Source organism: Festucalex cinctus, chromosome 12 (assembly GCF_051991245.1).
Source record: "Festucalex cinctus isolate MCC-2025b chromosome 12, RoL_Fcin_1.0, whole genome shotgun sequence".
In the NCBI taxonomy this organism is placed as follows: domain Eukaryota; kingdom Metazoa; phylum Chordata; class Actinopteri; order Syngnathiformes; family Syngnathidae; genus Festucalex; species Festucalex cinctus.
The window spans coordinates 3,750,736-3,770,962 of record NC_135422.1 but is presented as its reverse complement, the minus strand read 5'-3'; the positions used below and the strand labels follow the sequence as shown (position 1 = coordinate 3,770,962).

General features: G+C 39.4%; 1 protein-coding gene across 11 annotated transcripts; it reads right to left on the bottom strand.

Moving 5' to 3' along the window:
- Nucleotides 1–42: 42 nt before the first annotated feature.
- On the bottom strand, nt 43–18,990 carry LOC144032116 (cytosolic 5'-nucleotidase 1A-like). 11 transcript variants are annotated; one of them, XM_077539801.1, is made up of 13 exons: nt 18,515–18,990; nt 11,031–11,235; nt 10,522–10,620; nt 8,541–8,650; nt 8,318–8,431; nt 7,949–8,095; nt 7,154–7,331; nt 6,765–7,051; nt 4,903–5,070; nt 3,209–3,338; nt 1,936–2,058; nt 1,677–1,861; nt 43–770 (listed from the first exon to the last, which is right to left on the bottom strand). In XM_077539801.1, the coding sequence occupies exons 8-13, from the start codon at nt 6,882–6,884 to the stop codon at nt 435–437; spliced, it is 1,062 nt and encodes a 353-aa protein (XP_077395927.1). In that variant the 5' UTR covers nt 6,885–7,051; nt 7,154–7,331; nt 7,949–8,095; nt 8,318–8,431; nt 8,541–8,650; nt 10,522–10,620; nt 11,031–11,235; nt 18,515–18,990; the 3' UTR covers nt 43–434. The 11 variants fall into 11 exon arrangements, with proteins under 11 accessions (XP_077395927.1, XP_077395924.1, XP_077395928.1 ...); XM_077539798.1 differs by having other exon boundaries at nt 8,358–8,431; XM_077539802.1 differs by lacking the exon at nt 8,541–8,650 and having other exon boundaries at nt 8,358–8,480; nt 18,515–18,654; nt 18,746–18,990.
- Between the last annotated feature and the right edge of the window lie 1,237 nt (nt 18,991–20,227).

Here is a 20,227-nt window from a genome sequence, read left to right as displayed (position 1 = left end):
GAGTGCAAGAATCCATGTCAAAGCAAGACGAGAGGACACAACTAGCAGAAATGAAGTGTTAATAATACTTTACAAAGTGAGTTCCATTTAAGTATTTTTTTTTATTTCACAACATACCAAATTCCATAACTTAAGATTTAATTGTAATGCAAAAATATATTAATTTAATCACCCACATGTACAACATGTCACTGATGTGCAAGATCAAATTTAAAATTATTTTTTAAAACACGGACATTTAACAAATTTAAGTAATAAACATTTCATAGACTGACAAAATAGCATTTTTCTTTCATGTGCAATGATTTCAAGCCATGTTAGCATAGAATTTCTTTTCTTTTTTTTAAAACAACTTTTGACATTTCGGAACACTTCCACCATTACGTACTGCGCGTCCAGATGTTTGCTGCCTCTCCACCATGATGTTGAAGAAGTCATTTCTTTGCAAGTCTCTGCGCGATGCCGTAGGGAACGTGACAGGCCACCGTGCCCAGTTCGGCCGCGCCTTCCACGTGAAACATCTGGTCGTCAAAGAAAATGTGCGGCCTGATCTTCTCCAGCATGGGGCCTTTGGGCGCTCCTGCCAGAAAGAGAGCCTCGTCAATCTCCAGGCCCCACGACCGCAGCGTTTTTAAGGCTCTGGTGCCGGAACTGGCGGCACTGCGAGCCGTCACCAGGTAGGTGCGGATCGGGCAGTCCATGCGCAGGCCTTTGCCGAAAAACTTCCTCTGGAGTTTGCCCAAAACCTCCAAGAAACCCTTCAGTGGGCCCTGCGGTAAGATGGAAGAGCGCAGTCAGGATATATCATATTATTATTACTTTAAATTAAGTGTCGCCTTGTAAATCTTTTTTTTTTTTTTGTAATTGATTTACATGTTGGTTCACTATTTGGCAAGTTAAAGCTTAAATGCTGTCTGTCCATGTTTGAAGTCATTATTGGCTTATAGTAGGATGACCATACTTTCATTTAAAAAAAAACAAAAAAAAACTGACAAACCCATATTTATTATTATTATGAATAATAATATATATATTTTTTTATTATGTGGCAAGAGGGGATCGAACTCGCACCCTCCAGTTTGGCAGCACAAAGCTTTAACAGTGAGCAGATCCGCTTTGTTCTTTAAAGAAATAAAATATTTTCAAATAAGATAATAATAATAATATGCACATATAATAAAAACACCTTTTTTTTTTCATTACACCCCTTGCACTCAACTTGGGAGCAGTCCATGGTTTACCAGTCACGGTAGCAAGGTGCACTCCGCCTCCCATTTGCCCCACAGTTGCTCAGGGCACAGGCAACGACCAATCACAGCTCACCCGTTTTCTGAAGCTGATCTGTGATTGGTTGTTACTTGAACAACTGTGATGTTATTTTCACTCGACAGCAAGTGGCAAAATGGCCGCCAGTTTTGCTTCAGAAAACAGGTGAGCTGTGATTGGTCATTGCCTGAGCAACTGTGATGTCATCTTCAGTCGACAGCAAAATGGCCGCCTTCTGATATTGATAATTAAATTAAAATTCATTAAATTTTCTATTAAATGGGATTCAGTTCAAGTGCTGCCATGTTAATCACACTCAACTCGCACTCACAAACGAACCCGCAACTAATGACTTCCATTTGTACTTCAGAACGTGTCATCCATCGGCGTCGACTGTGTGTATACTGTACATGGTCCAGAGGCTTGTTCTCATGAGCCTTCTCGTGCTCGAAGAACTTGTCCAGTCCGTGGGCCTTGAAGATGCGTTCCGACTCGTCCGAGAAAAGGACGGCGTCGCCGTCGAAGGCGACGCGAAGCTGACTCTCCGACACTTCCTTCATCTTGTCTGGCGTGAACATGGTGGCTGCTGCGATACCTGACCACACGCGCACGCGCACATTTATCGCAGCTGCGTCGTCAACCGGGGCCCAAGTAAAATGCTACCTCTACCTTCTTCCAGAGCTTCTCGGACCTTGGCAGAGTCGGCGGAAAGGTACAAGTTCGTGTGGTATGCTTTCAGGTAACCTATAGGACTGTTTCCTCCAGTCATGCAGAAGCGCTCGATCAATAAGTCTGAAGGAGGAACAAACACAAAGGATATTATTGAAAGAAAAGACAAAGCTTGAACTCTTGGGCGTAAATGCCAGACTTGTGAAGCTTGATGTGCACACATCCCCCCCTGGTGGCCGAACCTTTGATTGTCCTTTGAATAGTGTGGTGACTTTCTTTCAGTCTAACAGTGTCCTCTTGAAATTTTTGAAAATAACTGGAATCAAAAGACCAAAACGTGATATTCTGATCTGGGGTTCATTTATGTAATCTGTTTCTGAGTCATTTGTGGTTAATGCTGTGGTACAAAAATGAACAAATTGGCATGTTATGTTTATGTTTACATTGATGTTTAAGATTGACATTGACAATGATTTTGTTTTTGAAGGCTTCTTATAAAAAAAAACAGATTAAAATATACTTTATTATTATAAAATAAAAATAAATACACTTTATTAATTCCTCACTGAAAGTTATTGGGAGCAAATTAGTTAAGTATTTATTATTATTATTATTAAATGCGCTTTGTTTGCTTTTTTTTTTTTTTTTTCAAACAAGTTCTTTTTTTTTTTTTTTTTAGTACATCCTTGACTCCTGTACTTAGTTCCTTCCACTTTTGACAGCCCTCAAGTGTGTGACAGAAATCACAGCGCCAGATATTGTATGTTAAAAGTTGTGCATGTTTTCCCACTCTTCCTAATTATTCCAGTGAGTACTGGCTGTGGGGGTCCCCAATTCTCTTGGGGGGCATCATTTGGTATGTGGACCATGAGAAAAAGCCCATCGTAAACAAACAGAAAACTGGGAATTGGTCAACAAGATGGTCTTTGCAAGAAAAATAGTTTTGCACCACAAGATGAAAATCATTCACCTTTAATAGCACCTGTGTTTTTCAACATCATCCACTTTGACCATCTCCAAACATTTTTGTTTTGTTTATTTTATTTGAACTGAGTCAATTGTCATTTTTAGCATATGTAGCGGGCCACTAAAAAATGGACGGTGGGCCGCAAATGGCCTCCGGGCTCTGCTCTAGATGGTGTACTTGGTATGAAGGTAAAGAAATTGATTAAATTTCCACATCAAAAAGAGTAAAAAATATCTATCTAAAAATCCCAAGTGCTTCATGAATCTTCATTTTCTCATCACTAGTTATAATGTCTCGTTAACTCACGATGATGATTGATGGTATTGATGAGTCGGAGGCCCACGTAAGCGTGGTTGTTTGTCACGAGCACCACGTCGAACAGCTCCTCGCTCTCAGGGTAAAGCTCCCGCAGTCGACTGTTGACAGCCTCCAGAGCCTGCATGAGAACACGACGGAGCGCACGTTTACGATGAAAATACACAAACCTCGGGAATCACTGGGTGGGCTGCACGTGTCGGTTTGTTTTTTAATCCTTTTTTTTTTTTTTCTTCACCGCCCCCAGATGCACCGAGCAGCGTGTTAAAAGTCTTTGCGGGGGCGGGTTCAAGGCTCAGTTTGCAGCATGCGGAGATATTTCTGACGGCTGAATTATTACAGTGGCGATGTTCTTCTTATGATTCTGTATCTTCGGGGGAACTCGTGAAAGTACCGATGCCGAGTGTGCACATGCACGGGTGTGTGTTATTCATGGTATTTGATGGGATTTATAACGAAGGTGTCTGCAAACTACAGCTCTGGAGCCACATGTGGCTCTTTAGTTCCTTTCTTGTGGCTCCCTGTGGATCTCCTTTTAAAAAAAAAAAAAAAAAAGTATAAATTATTATTATTAATTTTTTACATATTTATTTTTATTTTTTAGATAAAATGTAAAATGAACTTAGATTTTAAAAAATGAGTAATTAAAACATTTTAAGTTGTCAGAAAACAAAAGATAGATAAAAACATTTTTTTTAATTATCTTAAAAAAAATAAAAAATAAAAAGTCCAAAATGTGACCATAAAATGTCCAAAAAGGAAAACGAAAAGCAGACATTTCCCATAAAATATCCATGAAATTGCCAAAAATGTCAGAGAAATTATTTTTTTTAAAAGGCAGAAAAGAAAACGTTCCAAAAGTGACTATAAAATATCTAAAAACAAAAGAAATATCGAAAATAACTGTAAAATATATACAAAATTGCCAGAAAAGTCTGACAATTTATCAAAAAATGGTAGAAAAGAAAAAATTTAAAAGGTAACTATAAAATGTCCAAAAACAAAAGAATAAATCCCGAAAATGAGCAAAAAATGTCTACAAAATTGCCAAAAAAAGGCAGAAAATTGATTTAAGAAAAAGCAGGAAAGAAATGTTCAAAAAGTAACCAAAAAAATGTCCTAAAAAATACCATTCAATGTTCACAAAATTGCCATAAATGTCAGAAAATTGATAGCAAAAAATGCAGGGGGAAAAAAGTAAAAAAAAAAAAAAAAATGAAATAAATAAAATAAAGGCCATAAATGTCCAAAAATGGAGAAGAGAGGCAGAAAATTACCACGTCCATAAAATTGTCAAAAATGTCAGAAAGGCGGAAAACTCTAAAAATGTATGAACAACTAAGTATGAAAAATTACACACACAAAAAAATCCCCCCCAAAAAAGAAAATGAAATGTAGACGAAATAAATTTTAAAAGTGTTGAATCCTGCACATTTTTTTGTGTTCTGGTGCAGCTCTAATAAGTACATTAGACTAACACTAACACGCTGTTTCCTTCATCACGATGTTCAAATGTTTCAGATGTTTGGTTTTTTATCTGGCCTAAAGTGGCTCTTTTGACAGTAAAGTTTGCTGACCCCTGGTATAAAGGTACAGTAGCAACATTTGATGATTTATTTCCCACCCTAAATGGCCTGATAGATGCACGAGGGTCATTTGACTCCGTATACCGGGCTCTCTCTGACCTTGACGAAGGAGAAGGCGGGTCCAGGACTGAACGGCTCACTTTCATGCTCCAGCTGGTACTTGAGATATTCCTCCATGCCTTGCCGCTCGTAGATCTGCTGCTCGCGTTCCATGTTGAAGAGCACCCGCGACGACACGGCGATGGTGATGGCGTTCTCGGGTTTGGGCTGAGCGGGGATAGAATACACGAGACCATTACCGTGATGCTGTCGTTAAGTGGGTGTATAATAACACGGTTCAAAGCGCTTTGGGTCCCTTGAAAGTAGAATAGTAAGTGAAAACATATTTGCCGCTTGCTCATACTAGTTTTGAGTAGAAATTGGTAAGTAATTTGTGTTGCTCTATTTTGTGGGTTCCTGTTATGATTGTGTTTTGAGTCAGGTGTTCTGATGCTTATGCAGTTACTATGTCCTTTATGACGAGAAGGTGATGATGATGTTTTAGCTGTATTAGCCACTCTTGGTTTGCCAAGTTTTATGCAGTTACTATATTCCATAAAATAATAAGTTGCTATGCAGTTGTTTTTGTGTTATCATAGTTTGTTCAGTTACTCTTTTGCCCTTTATGGTGTCACATAAAATTGTGCATTGCCATAGCAAAAGTTACTGAATGACACTTTTGTCAGCATGTGGAGGTTTCCCATCCCTACTCTTCTATGTCCTGCTCTCAATTTGTTGCTTTGTATTTTTTGTAAATGGGTTACTGACATATAAAGATTTTACCAGACCCAGCACAGTCAATATATTACTTAAAAAAACACACACAAAGGAAATATTTATTATTATTATTATTATTATCTACAATTTAGGACATACATCCCACTATGGAAAGTTTTCTACAATGCTTGCACTGCATAATATTTTCCACTTACAGTTATGTTAGCCATCTAAACAAAACAAGCTAGCTAGTAAACAAGTACAATTCTAATGAAACATTTATTTATTGGACAAAATTAATAAGATTTCTTTTCAGGTCATACCACATGTGTTATCCAAATATGGCCACTACATAGCAGTTGCTAGCTAAAAGGGTAACTTTTCTACATATTTGTGAGACAGTACAAACCTGATAGCTGCTCCCCTATGGATTCTTGTCTTTAAATGTATTACAAAATAAGAGTCCCAAATTGTTTATTTCTTTTTTTGTTGCACCACATGGTGATACAGTAATTTATAAAATATGCATCATCGTACAAAAGGTATCCGCCAAGACACTGTTTCCCAAATCTTGTGTCTTGTCTTCATTGGGGTCCAAATTCTGCACCTCGTGTGACTTTACTCAATAAATATCAAATAAAATATTTTAATATTCAAATTGTTGGAGTTACTGTATTAAAGGAATCATTGTAATCGGTCTCCTCAATCCAATTGAGTTGAACTAACTCACCAGCTTTTACAGTGTAGCCTGTCCCGTTTATGGCCAAGAGTCATTTGTCGTTATGAAGCTGGCAGCAACACGGCAACAGTGATACAAAACACTTCATCCCTTCTGCGAGGCCACATGCCACAGTGCCTACACTGTTAACATTGATTTATCGATTTGGCTGACAGAAAAGAGTTTGCCATTTGCGTTGGTGTAAAGAAAACATTTGAGCTACAATAAGAATCTTTTATTTTTCCATACTTGTGGATGCTGCAACAGGTTGCAAAACAGCCGAAGGCAACCTCTCCCCGCCTCAATGCACGGGAGCTGGTTCCGTTGACTGTTTGTTTTGCCCTCAAATTCAAATCCAGAGCACGTCTTGTCTCAGCATTGCACATTTTAAAATAAGTCGCGCAGGCTTTTGGAAATGACAAAAGTCATTCTCCAACTCAGTTATCAAACGGGGGTCAAGGAAAAATCAACAAAAAGCAATACTCACTGGTTGAGGCTTCCTAGTCGGAGTCGAGGGCTTCACAAGTCTCTTCTCTTCCCAGCTGCTGCTTGCACCATTTCGGCTCTGTCCACTCGCAGTCGAAGTTTCACCGTTGATTAAATTCATTTTGACAAAACAGTTTCCTCACTCTTTCACGTCTCAACTGTGTCGTCTCCCTTTCCTCTCTGCCAGGAGTTGCCACCAAAGTGCTGCCTCACTCGTGCACAGTGACGATTGGAGCCGAGCCTCTGTGCACTCGGCATACGAGATCAGTCAGACTGCAGAGGCACAATCTGGAAAAAAAAAAAGGAAGAAGATGAGGGAAGAATGGCAAGAGGCGTGCACTCACTAAAGGGGAAAAAAAACAAAACATTCACGGTGACAGTCGTTCTTACCCGCAGCATCGTGAGATCTTTTTTGCTTCGCTTTCCTCTCACATCCACGTTAATGACTTGCAGTCATTTGGCATCCTCCCCTTTATTTTAACCCCTTCAGTGGTGCATTCCCGGAGCAGCAGAGCATTTGATTGAGTGCGACAGACGCTTGTTGCGTGACTGGATGTCGTCGAGTAGGCTGATGTGACAAAACAAAGCAATGTCACGATACCCGTTATAGTATGTTGAATTGATATGTTCAAATAAAGATAATTGTGTATATTAATTTTATCGTTATTCATGACATGCTCTGTGAATTCTTCATCCTATCATCCACTACCACTTCATACTGCTGCTCAGCAGTGTGGGAAATGGAGTCCTCTATGGATGATTTACGCCCCCCTTTCAGCTCTTTTAGGGTCACCTCTTCTCATGTGAGGCCCTGCAATCGAACCACCGAAGCAGCACTTTGATGTTGCCAGGCAACAGCAACCACAGACAGAAACACCCACTACTAGGATCTGATTGGACGGTTCACTGGCCACATCATTAGGTACACCTGCACAAGCTAATGAGACCGATGAAAAGACTTTGATCACTGGGGATGTAGTTTGCGGTGCGGTACTGAGGAGTTTGTAAATAGTTTATCTTTATATTGTTGTGGCAATGAGAGGGAGCAACATCTATTATTTGATGGCGCAGCTCTTTGTATTGGTGTACCTGTACAGAGCTGCATTTAGCATCAAGAAACAGGCACATGAAAGATGAAAGCCAACATTGTGAACACATGAAACGTATAACAAAATAACTACAAACCAATTTAGAGCAGCACAGGAGGGCTTGTGCGCAGATGATGATGCTAAGCAGACATCTTTGTAGACACTTATTGAAGAAGATGATGGATAGATGCTTCCTGAACATCCATCATCATTAGCCATGTCGTGTTCACTGTCACGGCAGGGCCTGGACGCATGAAAGAATGTCGTCAGTTTAAAAGGGTGGCAATTTGGCAAATGAGTTGATTACTATTACCACTAACATTCTCATTCTGCTGCAGAAGCTAATTAATTGTTGCTAACAGCAATAATGAAGACTTACTTTCTTTAAAAAAAAAAAAAAAAAAAAAAAAAAAAAAAAAAAAAGAAGTCCATTCTTCACGTTTTTTGCCTCTACTTTGCTGCTTACTCGACGTAAGGAGAAGTGACGCCACTGGCGGCCATCTTACGTTGCCATATATGAAGCGGTGCCATGACACAAAACTTGTCCCGGTGGATTTGCAGTCCATCTTGTGCAGAGGAGCTATTTGGCATTGAAAATAAACGTCACATCGTAGAAAAGACGTACCTACCTACACAACAACAAACAAAGGGGGAGAAAAACATTTTACATTCATTTGAATTTGATTTACATTTTAAAATGATAGCCTCGAGATGTCTCTTGCAGCCACCACTAGAGAGCAGTAGAGGACAAGCGAGTCTTTCGAGAGCTCTGCTCAGCTCTTCAGGTCATTCAGTCCCTCTGCAGACAAAAGAAATAACATCCAAAGGGAAGGAAAGCGCTAGCAAGGGGGCAATTTGTATATGTAATAATATATATTTCTGGGTTTAACATGTAGTTGAATGGATTTGATGATTTGCTTCAATTGTAATTGGCCATACTTAAAAACCAAAGCATTATTCCCCATTGTTTTTAAATTATTTGTACATACGTCCATTTTCTATGGTGGTGCTTGTCCTTATTAGAGTCACATGTGAGCTGGAGTCAATCCTAAATGAATTGGGGCCGAAAGCGGGGTACATCCTAGACTGGTTGCCAGTCAATCACAGGGTACATACAGACCTAGCTTAATAACTAACGGAACCTAACAATATTTGGGGGGAATGTGGAAGAAAGTTTACATACTTGGAGAAAATACACGCAAGCATGGGAGGACATTAAACACCAAACCTCAAAAACTGTGAGGCAGACTTGCTAATGGCTTGGCTGTCGTGCTGCCAGACAGATTTTGGGTGTGGGAATGGATATATTTTATTTTGCGGCTACTGTATCAAAACACTATATTGTTTTGTTTGTTTGTTTGTTTGTTTACAGGTCTTTACTGTATGCAGGCAAGCCCAAAAGGTCTTTACAAACTTTACACATTTAACTACTTTCATTGACTGAGAAAATTTTACCTGTTAAATGCAGTACAAGCAACCTATACCCACCTGTTTACTTGTATGCACCAATATTTTGTAATATGAATTGTATTTTTTACTATGGATGGTTGTTTTTTTTTATTGTGATATATTTTTAGCTGTATCATTTTCCAATTTCATAGTGTCATATTATGTCATGTTAAATAGTTTAACCTGCATTATTTTTCATTTAATTTTAAACAAAGAATAAACTTTATTATTATTAATTTAATTTGCATCTTTATTAATTACAAAGGAATCTTAAATCTGAGTGAGTTGTATATTTAACTTAAAAATTCCCAACTGCAGAGTGACTCTTCTGCCTTGTGTCAGAAATAAAAGAAAGATCTTTCATTAAAATGATCAGCCAGTTTTAATGCAAATTATATCATCAAGTGTATGAAGTACTAATGGTATCAGTTACTTGGTATCAGTATCAGTGAGTTTAGGAATAGGTTTAAAAAAAAAAATGTTATTGAACATTCCTGGTGTCTAAAAACAGTTTCAATAATTTTAAAAGCTGGCTAAAATAATACACTCAGACATTATCTGAAAGAGGATTGAACATTTGTTATTGTTTTTGCTTTGCAGGCTGAATCCAGGGAGTTAAACAGGACACGGAGACAGTTGGGCCGCACCCACCCACACCGAGCTGATTTAAATAACGCCGGCATTTTGGCGCGAGGCTGTGAGGAGCCAGCCTTTCTTCATACCGGCTGTGACCACGCCCCTCCCTCTGCAGCCTCAGTGGCGGGAAATGCAAGACTAAAAATACACACGCCAAAAAAAGAAAAAGAAAAAAAAAAAGAACTCTAGAGGCTCACCTACTCTAATCTACCTGCACTGGTTGCCCTGGAAACATGCCAGATAGAATCGAATCTATAGGAGAGAATCCTTCCTGTTTCAGTGAGTGGGGACAAAAGCAAGCATGAGAGTGGAGTGGACCAGAACAAAGAGGGTACACCTACCCCTAATAAAAGCCCCACCCCCAAAACAAAATGTGCCCTGGAGGGAGCCAAGACTGCAAAAAGCTTCACTTTGTTATTAGTTGCAGAATTTGCAACGGTAATCACAATCTATAAATACTCTGGTAAAAGTAGAAGTACTGTTTCAACCTTGCCAAAAATAAATAAAAAGTACTGACTGCATGAATGGATGGATGAAATATAAAAAATATAAATCAAAAATACAATAAACATATGCACGGCTCACCTGTTTAATGAATCCGAGCTGTGATTGGTTGTTTCCCGATCCCCGAGTAACTGTGATGTCATTTTCAGTCGACAGCAAGTGAATATAAATGGCCGCCTCCTGAGATGGACAAAAACGGGGTCGATTTTGTTGCTTAATTCATCTTCCACAAACGCAATATGAATCAGGATACCATGTTTAGACTACTGGGGCTGCATAAAACATATTCTTGCAAAGAAAATTTATAAGGAGTATGCAGAATAGCCTGTTTTTATTTTTGGCAATGCTTCCTGGGTTACATTTCTGCATGACTATAAAACCCAAGATTTCACTCAAGATCTCAACTGTTATTGACCTTAACTCTCTCAATTTACGTCGTCTTTTTTTTTTTTTTACTTTGTGGGGTCATCCGTGGAAGTTGCAAAAAGTAATCAACCCATTTAGACATAGTAAGGAATAAAAAGTGTCTAATTGTTTTCAAATTAGGGCGTAAAATCAACTGTTGTTGTAAAAACAAACATTCAAGATACCTGAAAATCGAATCTACAGTAACAAAGTAGCGCACATATTGAGATGTGCGATCGCCCTCCTCCAGGGAATCGTATCGTATGAAGGTCACACGTCGTCGCAGACCACTAAAAGCATCCGCCGAGCACTCAAGTGATTGAATTCAATGTGTTTCCATCGCTTCTCTCAAATGCGATTGTCCAGCCGAACCCCGTCCAGATCACGTGTCTGCGGGTCAAAGTCACACAGCGGCAGTTTGTCTCACTTCCTGCCTCCATTTGGCTCAACACAAAAACAGGAAGTGTGCTTGCCTGTACGTTTCCCGGGCCTTGTAATAAGCTAAGGGCGCTTAATACAGAGGTTGTATATTTTTATTATGTAACCACCTCTGTGGTAGACGACAGAATAAGGGTGTTGTAAACTGTACCATAGACAGCCGTCTGATGAAAAACACCACGAGTTTTGAGATTGTATCTGCATTAGAACAATTCAAATGCATATTGATGCGTACTCTCACAATGCAGTAATTGGTCAATAAATTGGCTTTTGATGTGTATGGTGGGGTAGCGGGGGTGGTCATCAGATTAGGCCTTACCCCTGGGGGGGGGGCACAAAGAACACAAGCAATAAAGTAGAAACCAAGTGTGTTTGTGGGGGTGGAGGCTTTAATGGTTTTAATGGTTGTGGGGCAACAAAGATGAGGTCTGCAGGGGGTTGGAGCAGGGGATGAGGGAAAATCCCCTTGCCTCGGTGGCTTGGGGGTGCAGAAGGCGTTGGGGGTTGGCAGCGACAACACTCAATGGGCCAACATTTCAAAAGATGCGGCCCAAGTCCCAACTTTAGCGGAGGCAACTTTACACACGCCGAGCATAACAATGGAACATCTGCTAGCTGCGACTTTAACTGTTTCTCAGTCCTCAGTAACAAGTTACAAATCATTTCCACGTTTGTTAATACCGCTCATCCTTTAGCACGCTACCTAATTGGTAATAAAACAATTGTGAGTAGCATTTGGTGCGCCAGGGATTCCCTTGTGTGTAATTTACCTTCAATGCAAATTATTGAACCTGAAGTCAAACCAAAAAAATAAAAATAATCTTGTCAATATGTTCTATGCGTCCTCACTATAAACACGATACTCTAATTAACATCGCGGTTGTAAAATATAAATTAAGCCAAAAAAAAAAACAACAACAAAAAAACACTCATTTTTGTCCAGCTTGGGGGCGGCCATTTTGCTACTTGCTGTCGACTGACGATGACATCACAGTTGCTCAGGCCGCCACGCTTCACCTGCTTTCTGAAGCTAAGCTGTGATTGGTTGTTACCTGAGAGCTGAGCAACTGTGATGTCATTTTTGTTTGGTCATGTGATATTTTCAAGCTGCGCCATGATTGATCGTTACAGTAATGTACTTACACAATAGACAGCTCAAGGGCTTAATTGCTAACCCTGATGCTAGTGCTAGTGCTAGTTTTTATCCTGACTAGTCCACTAATGATTCCAGGGTTCGAATTACATGGCAGCCAGTGGGAGCTGACACCCCCCGAAGCACAACCGAGCACCCAATGAAATAGCCAAGCTCACCCCCTTCCAGTAAACAACTTTCTGCACCCCCCTTTGTCGAAAGGTTTGCCAAACAAATGACTGATCTTCTCTGACACCCCACCCACAAACGTCGGAGTTACGTTCCTACTCTAGCAATGTAACCCGAATTTTGACTTAAATTGACTTTACATCACAATAATTTGCATACAAAATGTTAAATAAAAAAAAAAAAAAAAAATGCTTTATGATTGTTCAACTGAAGCCCAAGTCTTTGCCAAGGTCTCTCTCCTTCCTGCGATCTTTTTATGACGTCTAGCTTCGTTTCCATGGTAATTGCTTTTCTTGTGGCTGGACCAACATTGATAGAAGACGTAGCTTTCTTCTTTGGCGCCATGATGTGGAAAAAAAAAAAAAAGCCAAAAATACTCCCACAAGTGGACAAGCGCTAGCACTAGCTAAAAGCTAAATAGCGGACGGGGAGAAAATATGGCGGACGGGGCCAAAATGGTGGACCGGGCGTTACCGTTGTAAAGTCGAAACGCTTTAGGTCGAGTGCGCCTTAAACTCGAGGACTCCCTGTATTCTCAAAAATTTTATTAAATTATAACATTATGGTGGCAGTAGCTCATTTGTAAGGATGGAAAAGTGTTTATTGGAATGTGTGACAAGATCCATAACAACCAACATATGCACAGGGACAGCACAAAAGAAGGCCAGACTCGAATTGTGAACCTCAATACTGTGAGGCAGCCGAGTTAACCACTAGTTCACCATGTGGCTATATATATATAAAAAAAAAAAGAAAAGCACAGTTTAAAAATAAAAACATTCTGTGTATTGTTGCCATTGAATCCAATCTATCTTTTTTGTTTGTGCGTCAGGCATGTCAACCAACTTCCTGCTCAATAACAGTCGGTCTGTCATTATGCACAAACCAAATAATTGGCTGTTGGCTGCTCGTTCCAGAAGTTACTGTAAGTGATTATATCATAACATGAAAAGTTAACACACCCGGGATGCACCTAAGCAGGAAGTGTTGCTGTTTGAAATTCTTTGGCAGGTTTTATAATCACTTCTGAGGAGTTTGCCGTCATCTCCTGCAAATCACAAAACACGATCCACTTTGCACGGCAAGTGTGAAATTGTGTTGCGATTTAATGACTTTAATGAGCTGCAAATTATCCCAGCCGCAGCCACATTCCGATGCACTGCAATGGCAAACAGCAAGGATGATCGTATGATGAAGTTGAGAAAACAAGTATGGTGTGTACGTTTTGAAGGAAGTTTAAATTCAATTTTGATGTTATATAACGTTACATAACAACAATTGAGAACAGAGGTTATCTCAAGAGCTCCAGTTCAAAGACATCCAACAGGAAAAAGCATTAACAATAAATAGAACCAAGACTAAAGGCTCTAGTTTTGTGAACCGTATAAAATCTGCTTCTCCTTTGCGGAGGCGGGTTAGACCCGATGTTGGTAATCTCCCACGTGAGTGCAGGGAGGCAACTGAGAGAGGGCTGCTGTTGGAGTGATCCATGATGTTAATACCGAAGCATTGGCAATTAGTCGATTGCACGTTATATAAATATATATATATATATTTTTACGTTACATTGTCTTTTATTATGTTTCATTTTTTTTATGTTTATACACAGTACATTATGATCGCTTTCGAAGGGTTGGAACAGATTAATGGCCTTTCAATTCATTTCAACAGAGATTGATTTGATAAATGAGTCAACTGAGCTACAATGGAACAAATCAAACCCGCAAGTCAGAGTACCACTGTAATTATTTGTGATTATGTTATTTTGTCATAAATTGCCAATCCTTAATTTGCTCACCTGCAGAACCTGATTGTATCACAGGCAACTTCCGAGAGTTTTACGCTCACGCAGTGTGACGTCTTGAAGACCTTTTGATGGGTTCGTTATAATGACCATCATGGTGTTTGCAGGCACAGATGGCAGCGGTGTTTACACTAACGGGATTAGGATTACCTCCAGATTAGACAGGCAAATTGATAGGTCTGAGGCACTGACATTGCATGGCTACATGGCCCTAATTAACACACTGCAAACTGTATTTAACCTGGGTAAGAAAAGCCACACAAAAGTAACATCACATTGTAGACTGTTTCGAGAATACCACTTTTTTTTCAAGTTATATTATTCTATTATTCAAACTATGTGAAATACACACACACACACATATACGTATATATATATATATATATACATATATATATATATATATATATATATATATATATATATATATATATATATATATATATATATAAGACCTTTTTTCTGCCTTTAAAAAAAAAAACTACTTTTTTTTTTTTCTTTTCTTTTTTTTTTGGGGGGGGGGGGCAATTCAAAAGACATTTTATGGTTACTATATGAACACGTTACTATTGAGCACCATTTCATTCAACTCTGACATTTTTTGGCAATTTCATGAGATTTTATGGTCAATTTCTGCTTTTCCTCTACTTTTTCATCTACCTTTTGTCTCTCTTTTTCTGTCAACTTGAATATTTAAGTATTCATTTCTTTTAAACAATCTCATTAATGGAATATTTTATCTAAAAAAATAAAATAAATATGTAAAAAAAAAAAAAAAAATTAATTTATTTATTTATTTATTTTCTACATCAACAGGGAGCCACATGTGGCTCCAGAGCCACAGGTTGCAGACTCCTGAGTGTAGAAAAGGTACAGAGATAGAGAAATGCCAGAGAGAGACCTAGCTGTCTATCAATTTACGCAAACTGTTTATCAACGTCCCACACTCGGGGCAAAACAATTTGCAAAACCAAGACTAACCCCACTATTTGATTACCTACCGAGAATCCAAACAAAACCCCAACAGGTGCTAAAATAGAAACTTGTGAAGTTTATTAAGTCTTGAAAGCGACGGCGTGACTTTGCTGAACTGAACGCCATCGCAAGCCAAACGCCAGTTTCACACCAGCCCGGCGAAAGCGGAACACATGAAGCCTGTTACAACTGAATCACCACTGTTATGTAACTCTGACCTTCGGCTGGGAAGGGCGAGGGACGCGCACGCGTGGACGAACTGAGTACAGAAGCGTGACCCAGATCAGCAAACGCACACACATACCTGGTGAGCAACAAAGTGTCAGATAGGAAGTGGATAAAGTTGATGAAAACAAGGAGCGTGTGGGAGAGGACAGTAAGACGGGGGGGATAAAGATTATGACTCGCATGCCCATGAGTAGTGACTGCCGGCACAGTTCCAGTGACACAATCCTGCTGGAATGTGGGTCAGTAGGCAGGGAGAGAGTAAAGCATGACTGGAGAAAGTTGCTTTAAACCTGTGTGTGTGTGTGTGTGTGGGGGGGGGGGGGGGGGGGGGGGGGGATGTTTGTGCGTGTGCCTTTGTCCCCTTAGAACAGTGGTGTCCAAACTACAGCCCGGGGGCCATTTGCGGCCCGCCGTACATTTTTCAGTGGCCCGCGACGTATGCTAAAAATGGCATTTGACTCAGTTCAAATAAAATAAACAAAACAAAAATGTTTGGAGATGGTCAAAGTAAGAAGGGAGGGTGTCGAAAAACAGGTGCTATTAAAGGTTATTTTAGTTCATTAAAACTAATAAAAAAAACTAAAACTAAAATTCAAAAAATTAACTAAAACTAACAGTTATAGCAAGCATGTCCTTCATTTGAGTCTTTGGTAATTAATTTAATCCATGAGCCTTTGGGGATGATTTTAAATGTGATTTTTAATCGATTTATTTTGATAAAAACCGGAATAATGACGTTTGAAAGTATGTCACACAGAAGTGACGTCATCTTGCAGCAGCCAATAGAAAAGCACCAAAAGATGATGTTGGTCCCATGGTGTTTTTTAAATATTGCACACAAATAATACACTTTTTTTTTTTAAACTAATACTGAAACTAACAAACTAAACTAAAACTAAGCATTTTTTAAGGAACTAAGCTAATAAAAACTAACAGAACCACCCTGAAAACTAATAAAGAATAACTAAAATGAAAAATTCCAAAACTATAATAACCCTACTGCCATATTACAAACAAATTGGTTTATATACTGTATCATTTTTCTAAATATGCAAAAGCACAAATAAATTATTTGTACAATTCTTAGGACTAAACACAATTTCTCTTCATAACAATATGTGGCCCTTGCGTCCTTCTGATTTTCTGTATGTGGCCCTCAAATGAAAAGGTTTGGACATCCCTGCCTTAGAACCGTGAGCATCTCTTCCCGCTTATGTTTTCCCGCAGCTTCCTTGACTGTCAGCCTCTTGAAAATAGACTAAAAAGGAAGGGTGTGTGAGCGAAAAGTGTTGAGCAAGTTTCAGGCCAAGACGGCTTCTTCCTCTCGCCAAGCATGCAACCGCCACTAATCTCTTTGCACAGCATCACAATGAGCGGTTCATTAATACACTCCCGCCATTTACACACAATAAGTTTGATCTTACCGCAAGATAAACCTTTTTATCTCCCACCTTTATTATGCGTCCTACATTTGCAAAAAAAAATACAAAATGGAGGTCAGTGATAAGGAAGAATGCCATTTGAGTCATAAACCACTACAGTCTGTTTGTGGTCCTTCTTCACGCTGCCTCGCTACGTAAACACACTGTTCAACTGTTCACACTGTTGGCCAGGTAGAAGACAACCGTCATAGAAATATTGCCCAACAAGCTTCTGTGCGTGCGTGTGTTGTTGTTTTTTTTAAACTACAGAGGCAAAAGAGACTCAGCACAAGCTAGCGGATGTTGCAAAACGTTATCCTCCCTCGTTCCAAGAATGAAGATGCACTTTCTCTCATTGCTCAATTCAAAAGTCTGATAAGTTGAAGTCGATGTTATCAGCACACGTGTTAGCTTCATATCTGTAGGATGCCTGAAAAGGCGAAGACACTTCTATTTATATTTTAATTGAGCTGATTCTACCCAACACAGCACCTCCGATACACATGCTACTCTACAATTATTTGCAAACAATGGAGTTTCCTCATACTATACTGTTTGGCCTACTATAGGCTCAAAATAAAGAAAAAATTGTATTTTGCGCCATATAAAACCACATTGAATTGTCTAGACAGTCCCAAAAAGCTTTGCTGGGCTGAATGCACACGTTAAAGTGGAGGTTGAGGCTCAAGTAGCTTGATGCTACTTACACGTAGCAACGAGCGTTGAATGGCTACTGCGGAAGCTAAACAACGAGTTGCAGAGTTGTTCCTAAGTCTGTAATCATCACCTCTGTGATGGTAAATAAGATACATTTCTGTTCTGATAAGTATTGCTCTCACAAAGCGGGTAACATGAAAAGACAGAGAACCCATGCTAAGTGCTAAGCTAACCTGGCTTAGTATTGGTTCTAGACAACAAATTACAGTTAGCTGTTATACATAATGTTAATTTAATAAGTAAAATCTAAAGCTGTTGTTTTGCAAAACTTAAGGGGGGCACATGAAATGCATGGGCGGGCCCAATTATTATGAATACCATACTGACAGCATTAACTTGCCCAATATATTTGGATAAATTTATGGAGCACTGTCGCGCATCTATCCATTGAATGGCGCCCGCTGACAGTATTATCATAGACCGCATTTACAATACACATAGTAGACTGCAGTGGCGTCGTGAGTACGTTGACGCCGCAGCCATATTGGATGAGGCAAAGTGAAGCTATTTGTAAAGATGCCTCCTTCTGTTTCTCCTTGGAGATGTATCATCAAGCCACAACTCATTGGATTAATAAGGAATTATTATTACCTTTGATTATATTATCCCATTCAAAGTCAATCTTACTATTTTTGCCGATGTAATGGCAAATACAATTGCCACATCCAATAGGGCGGATGTGCTGACATATTGCTTCGAACGGGCCACCTGTTTGAACGGTGTCTGCGGCAGAATTAAAAAGAAAAAAGGAAAACAAAATCCTACCTCATTGTAGATGCCAAAACGATATGTGGGTCCCGTAGAGTTTTTTTTTCCAAGTGACTCTTTAGTTGCCGACACGAAAGAAGTTTGTAGTATGTCCCTCCTCACTTGTCTTGTGCGCCAGCGTCCTCAGAAACATGCAGCTTCACTTGTACAAAATGTACATGACTCTTGCATTGAACGTCAACATTGACATATTTGTCGCGTATGCGTATAAGTCAGCGTAAGGCATACCTAGCATTATTTTCAGTAAGACTGTGATGGCTGTTGCAGATAAGACTGGCTATCAATCAAACAAAACCATACCACTATTTCTTCATATTGTGACATCTTGCAAGAATGCCGCCAGAAAACGTTACTTGTACAAATGGCCACCGTTGGCCGTAGCTGACGCCAAAAACAAGAACAATTCGGCGAGTGGCGAGCATTAGAAGCAATGAACTGAAGCAGCCAACACAAACGTAACATACCTCCGACACCGCGAGATCTGTGTTGCGTTTACTGACACTCGGATATAAGAGTGCTAAACCGAATGAATGTAAAAAATATAATAATAAAAAAAGGAGAACCATTTTAGAGATCCATGCCTCAAGTGGGCGGGCAAATCTTTATTAGTACCTTGCTCAAGGACACCTCAACCACAGTCAGGAAGTAGACTAGCATCTATCTAACATCTAGTTGCCTTTTTTTTACGATGCCTGGTAAGGATTAACAGGTAAAGCTACACAATTAAAACATAAATAGTTTTACATAGTTGGGATTGAAATCCAAATACTTGTAGTCCTCGATAAACGACGGTTACTCTGCCAAGTCAACTGAGGTCAAAGGTCAAAACATACCATGTTGTCACTCTTCTATCAGGCAACCACTTTTATGTGATTGCACCATATCTACATGTCACACACACACACACACACACACACAAAATCACATTGTCAAAGAAATGAGATTTGAAAGAGGAAGCACAAAGTAAAAAAATAAAAAATACTCTCCACAAAGCCAGTTCATCCATTCTCAACCATCCCACCCGGAACATCTCGTTGTGTATTCAAATATGTCAGATCAGTGCTCTTTCAATTAACGTAGGGAAGCACGAATATACATATGTAAAAGCAAAAAGCTTTGCATGCATAAAATGGCTCCCACGTGAAAAAGAGGCACATACATTCTAAACGTGCGCGTGCGCGCTTGTGTGTGTAAAAGTGCTCACATGTGCACGTTCTGTGTGGGCGACACTCAAACTCGAGAGCCTGAATTTCTGGTCTGGCAAGTTTGTAGAGTTGAACCGGCAGAGCAGATTATCTTCCGGGACTCAAGATCCACCATTAGTCGTCAGGAAAATCTACTTTTTTTTCTTTTTTTTTGACACACAAGAGTCGCTATGAGTCTTTGGGAGCAGGACTCTTTGGATCTGGACTGCTTTCTTAAGTTAAGGAGAACAGGCTGTTTCTTCCACATGAATGTAAACAAGAGGATATACTCTTCACTTCCTGGTGCAGTAAAAGTTTAACCATCCAGCCGACAGCCACTGGTGACAAAATGAAGTGATGGCTCACATTTTGAATGTGACAAACATCATTTGTCAGATGTCTTCATTTGTTTAAATGACACAAGATAATTTGAGCCCCGCCTTAAGTCTATTTGGAGTGTAATTACACTCTTGACCACTAGATGGCAGCATACAATACTGTACTTGGAAACTATAAATTTGAGTAA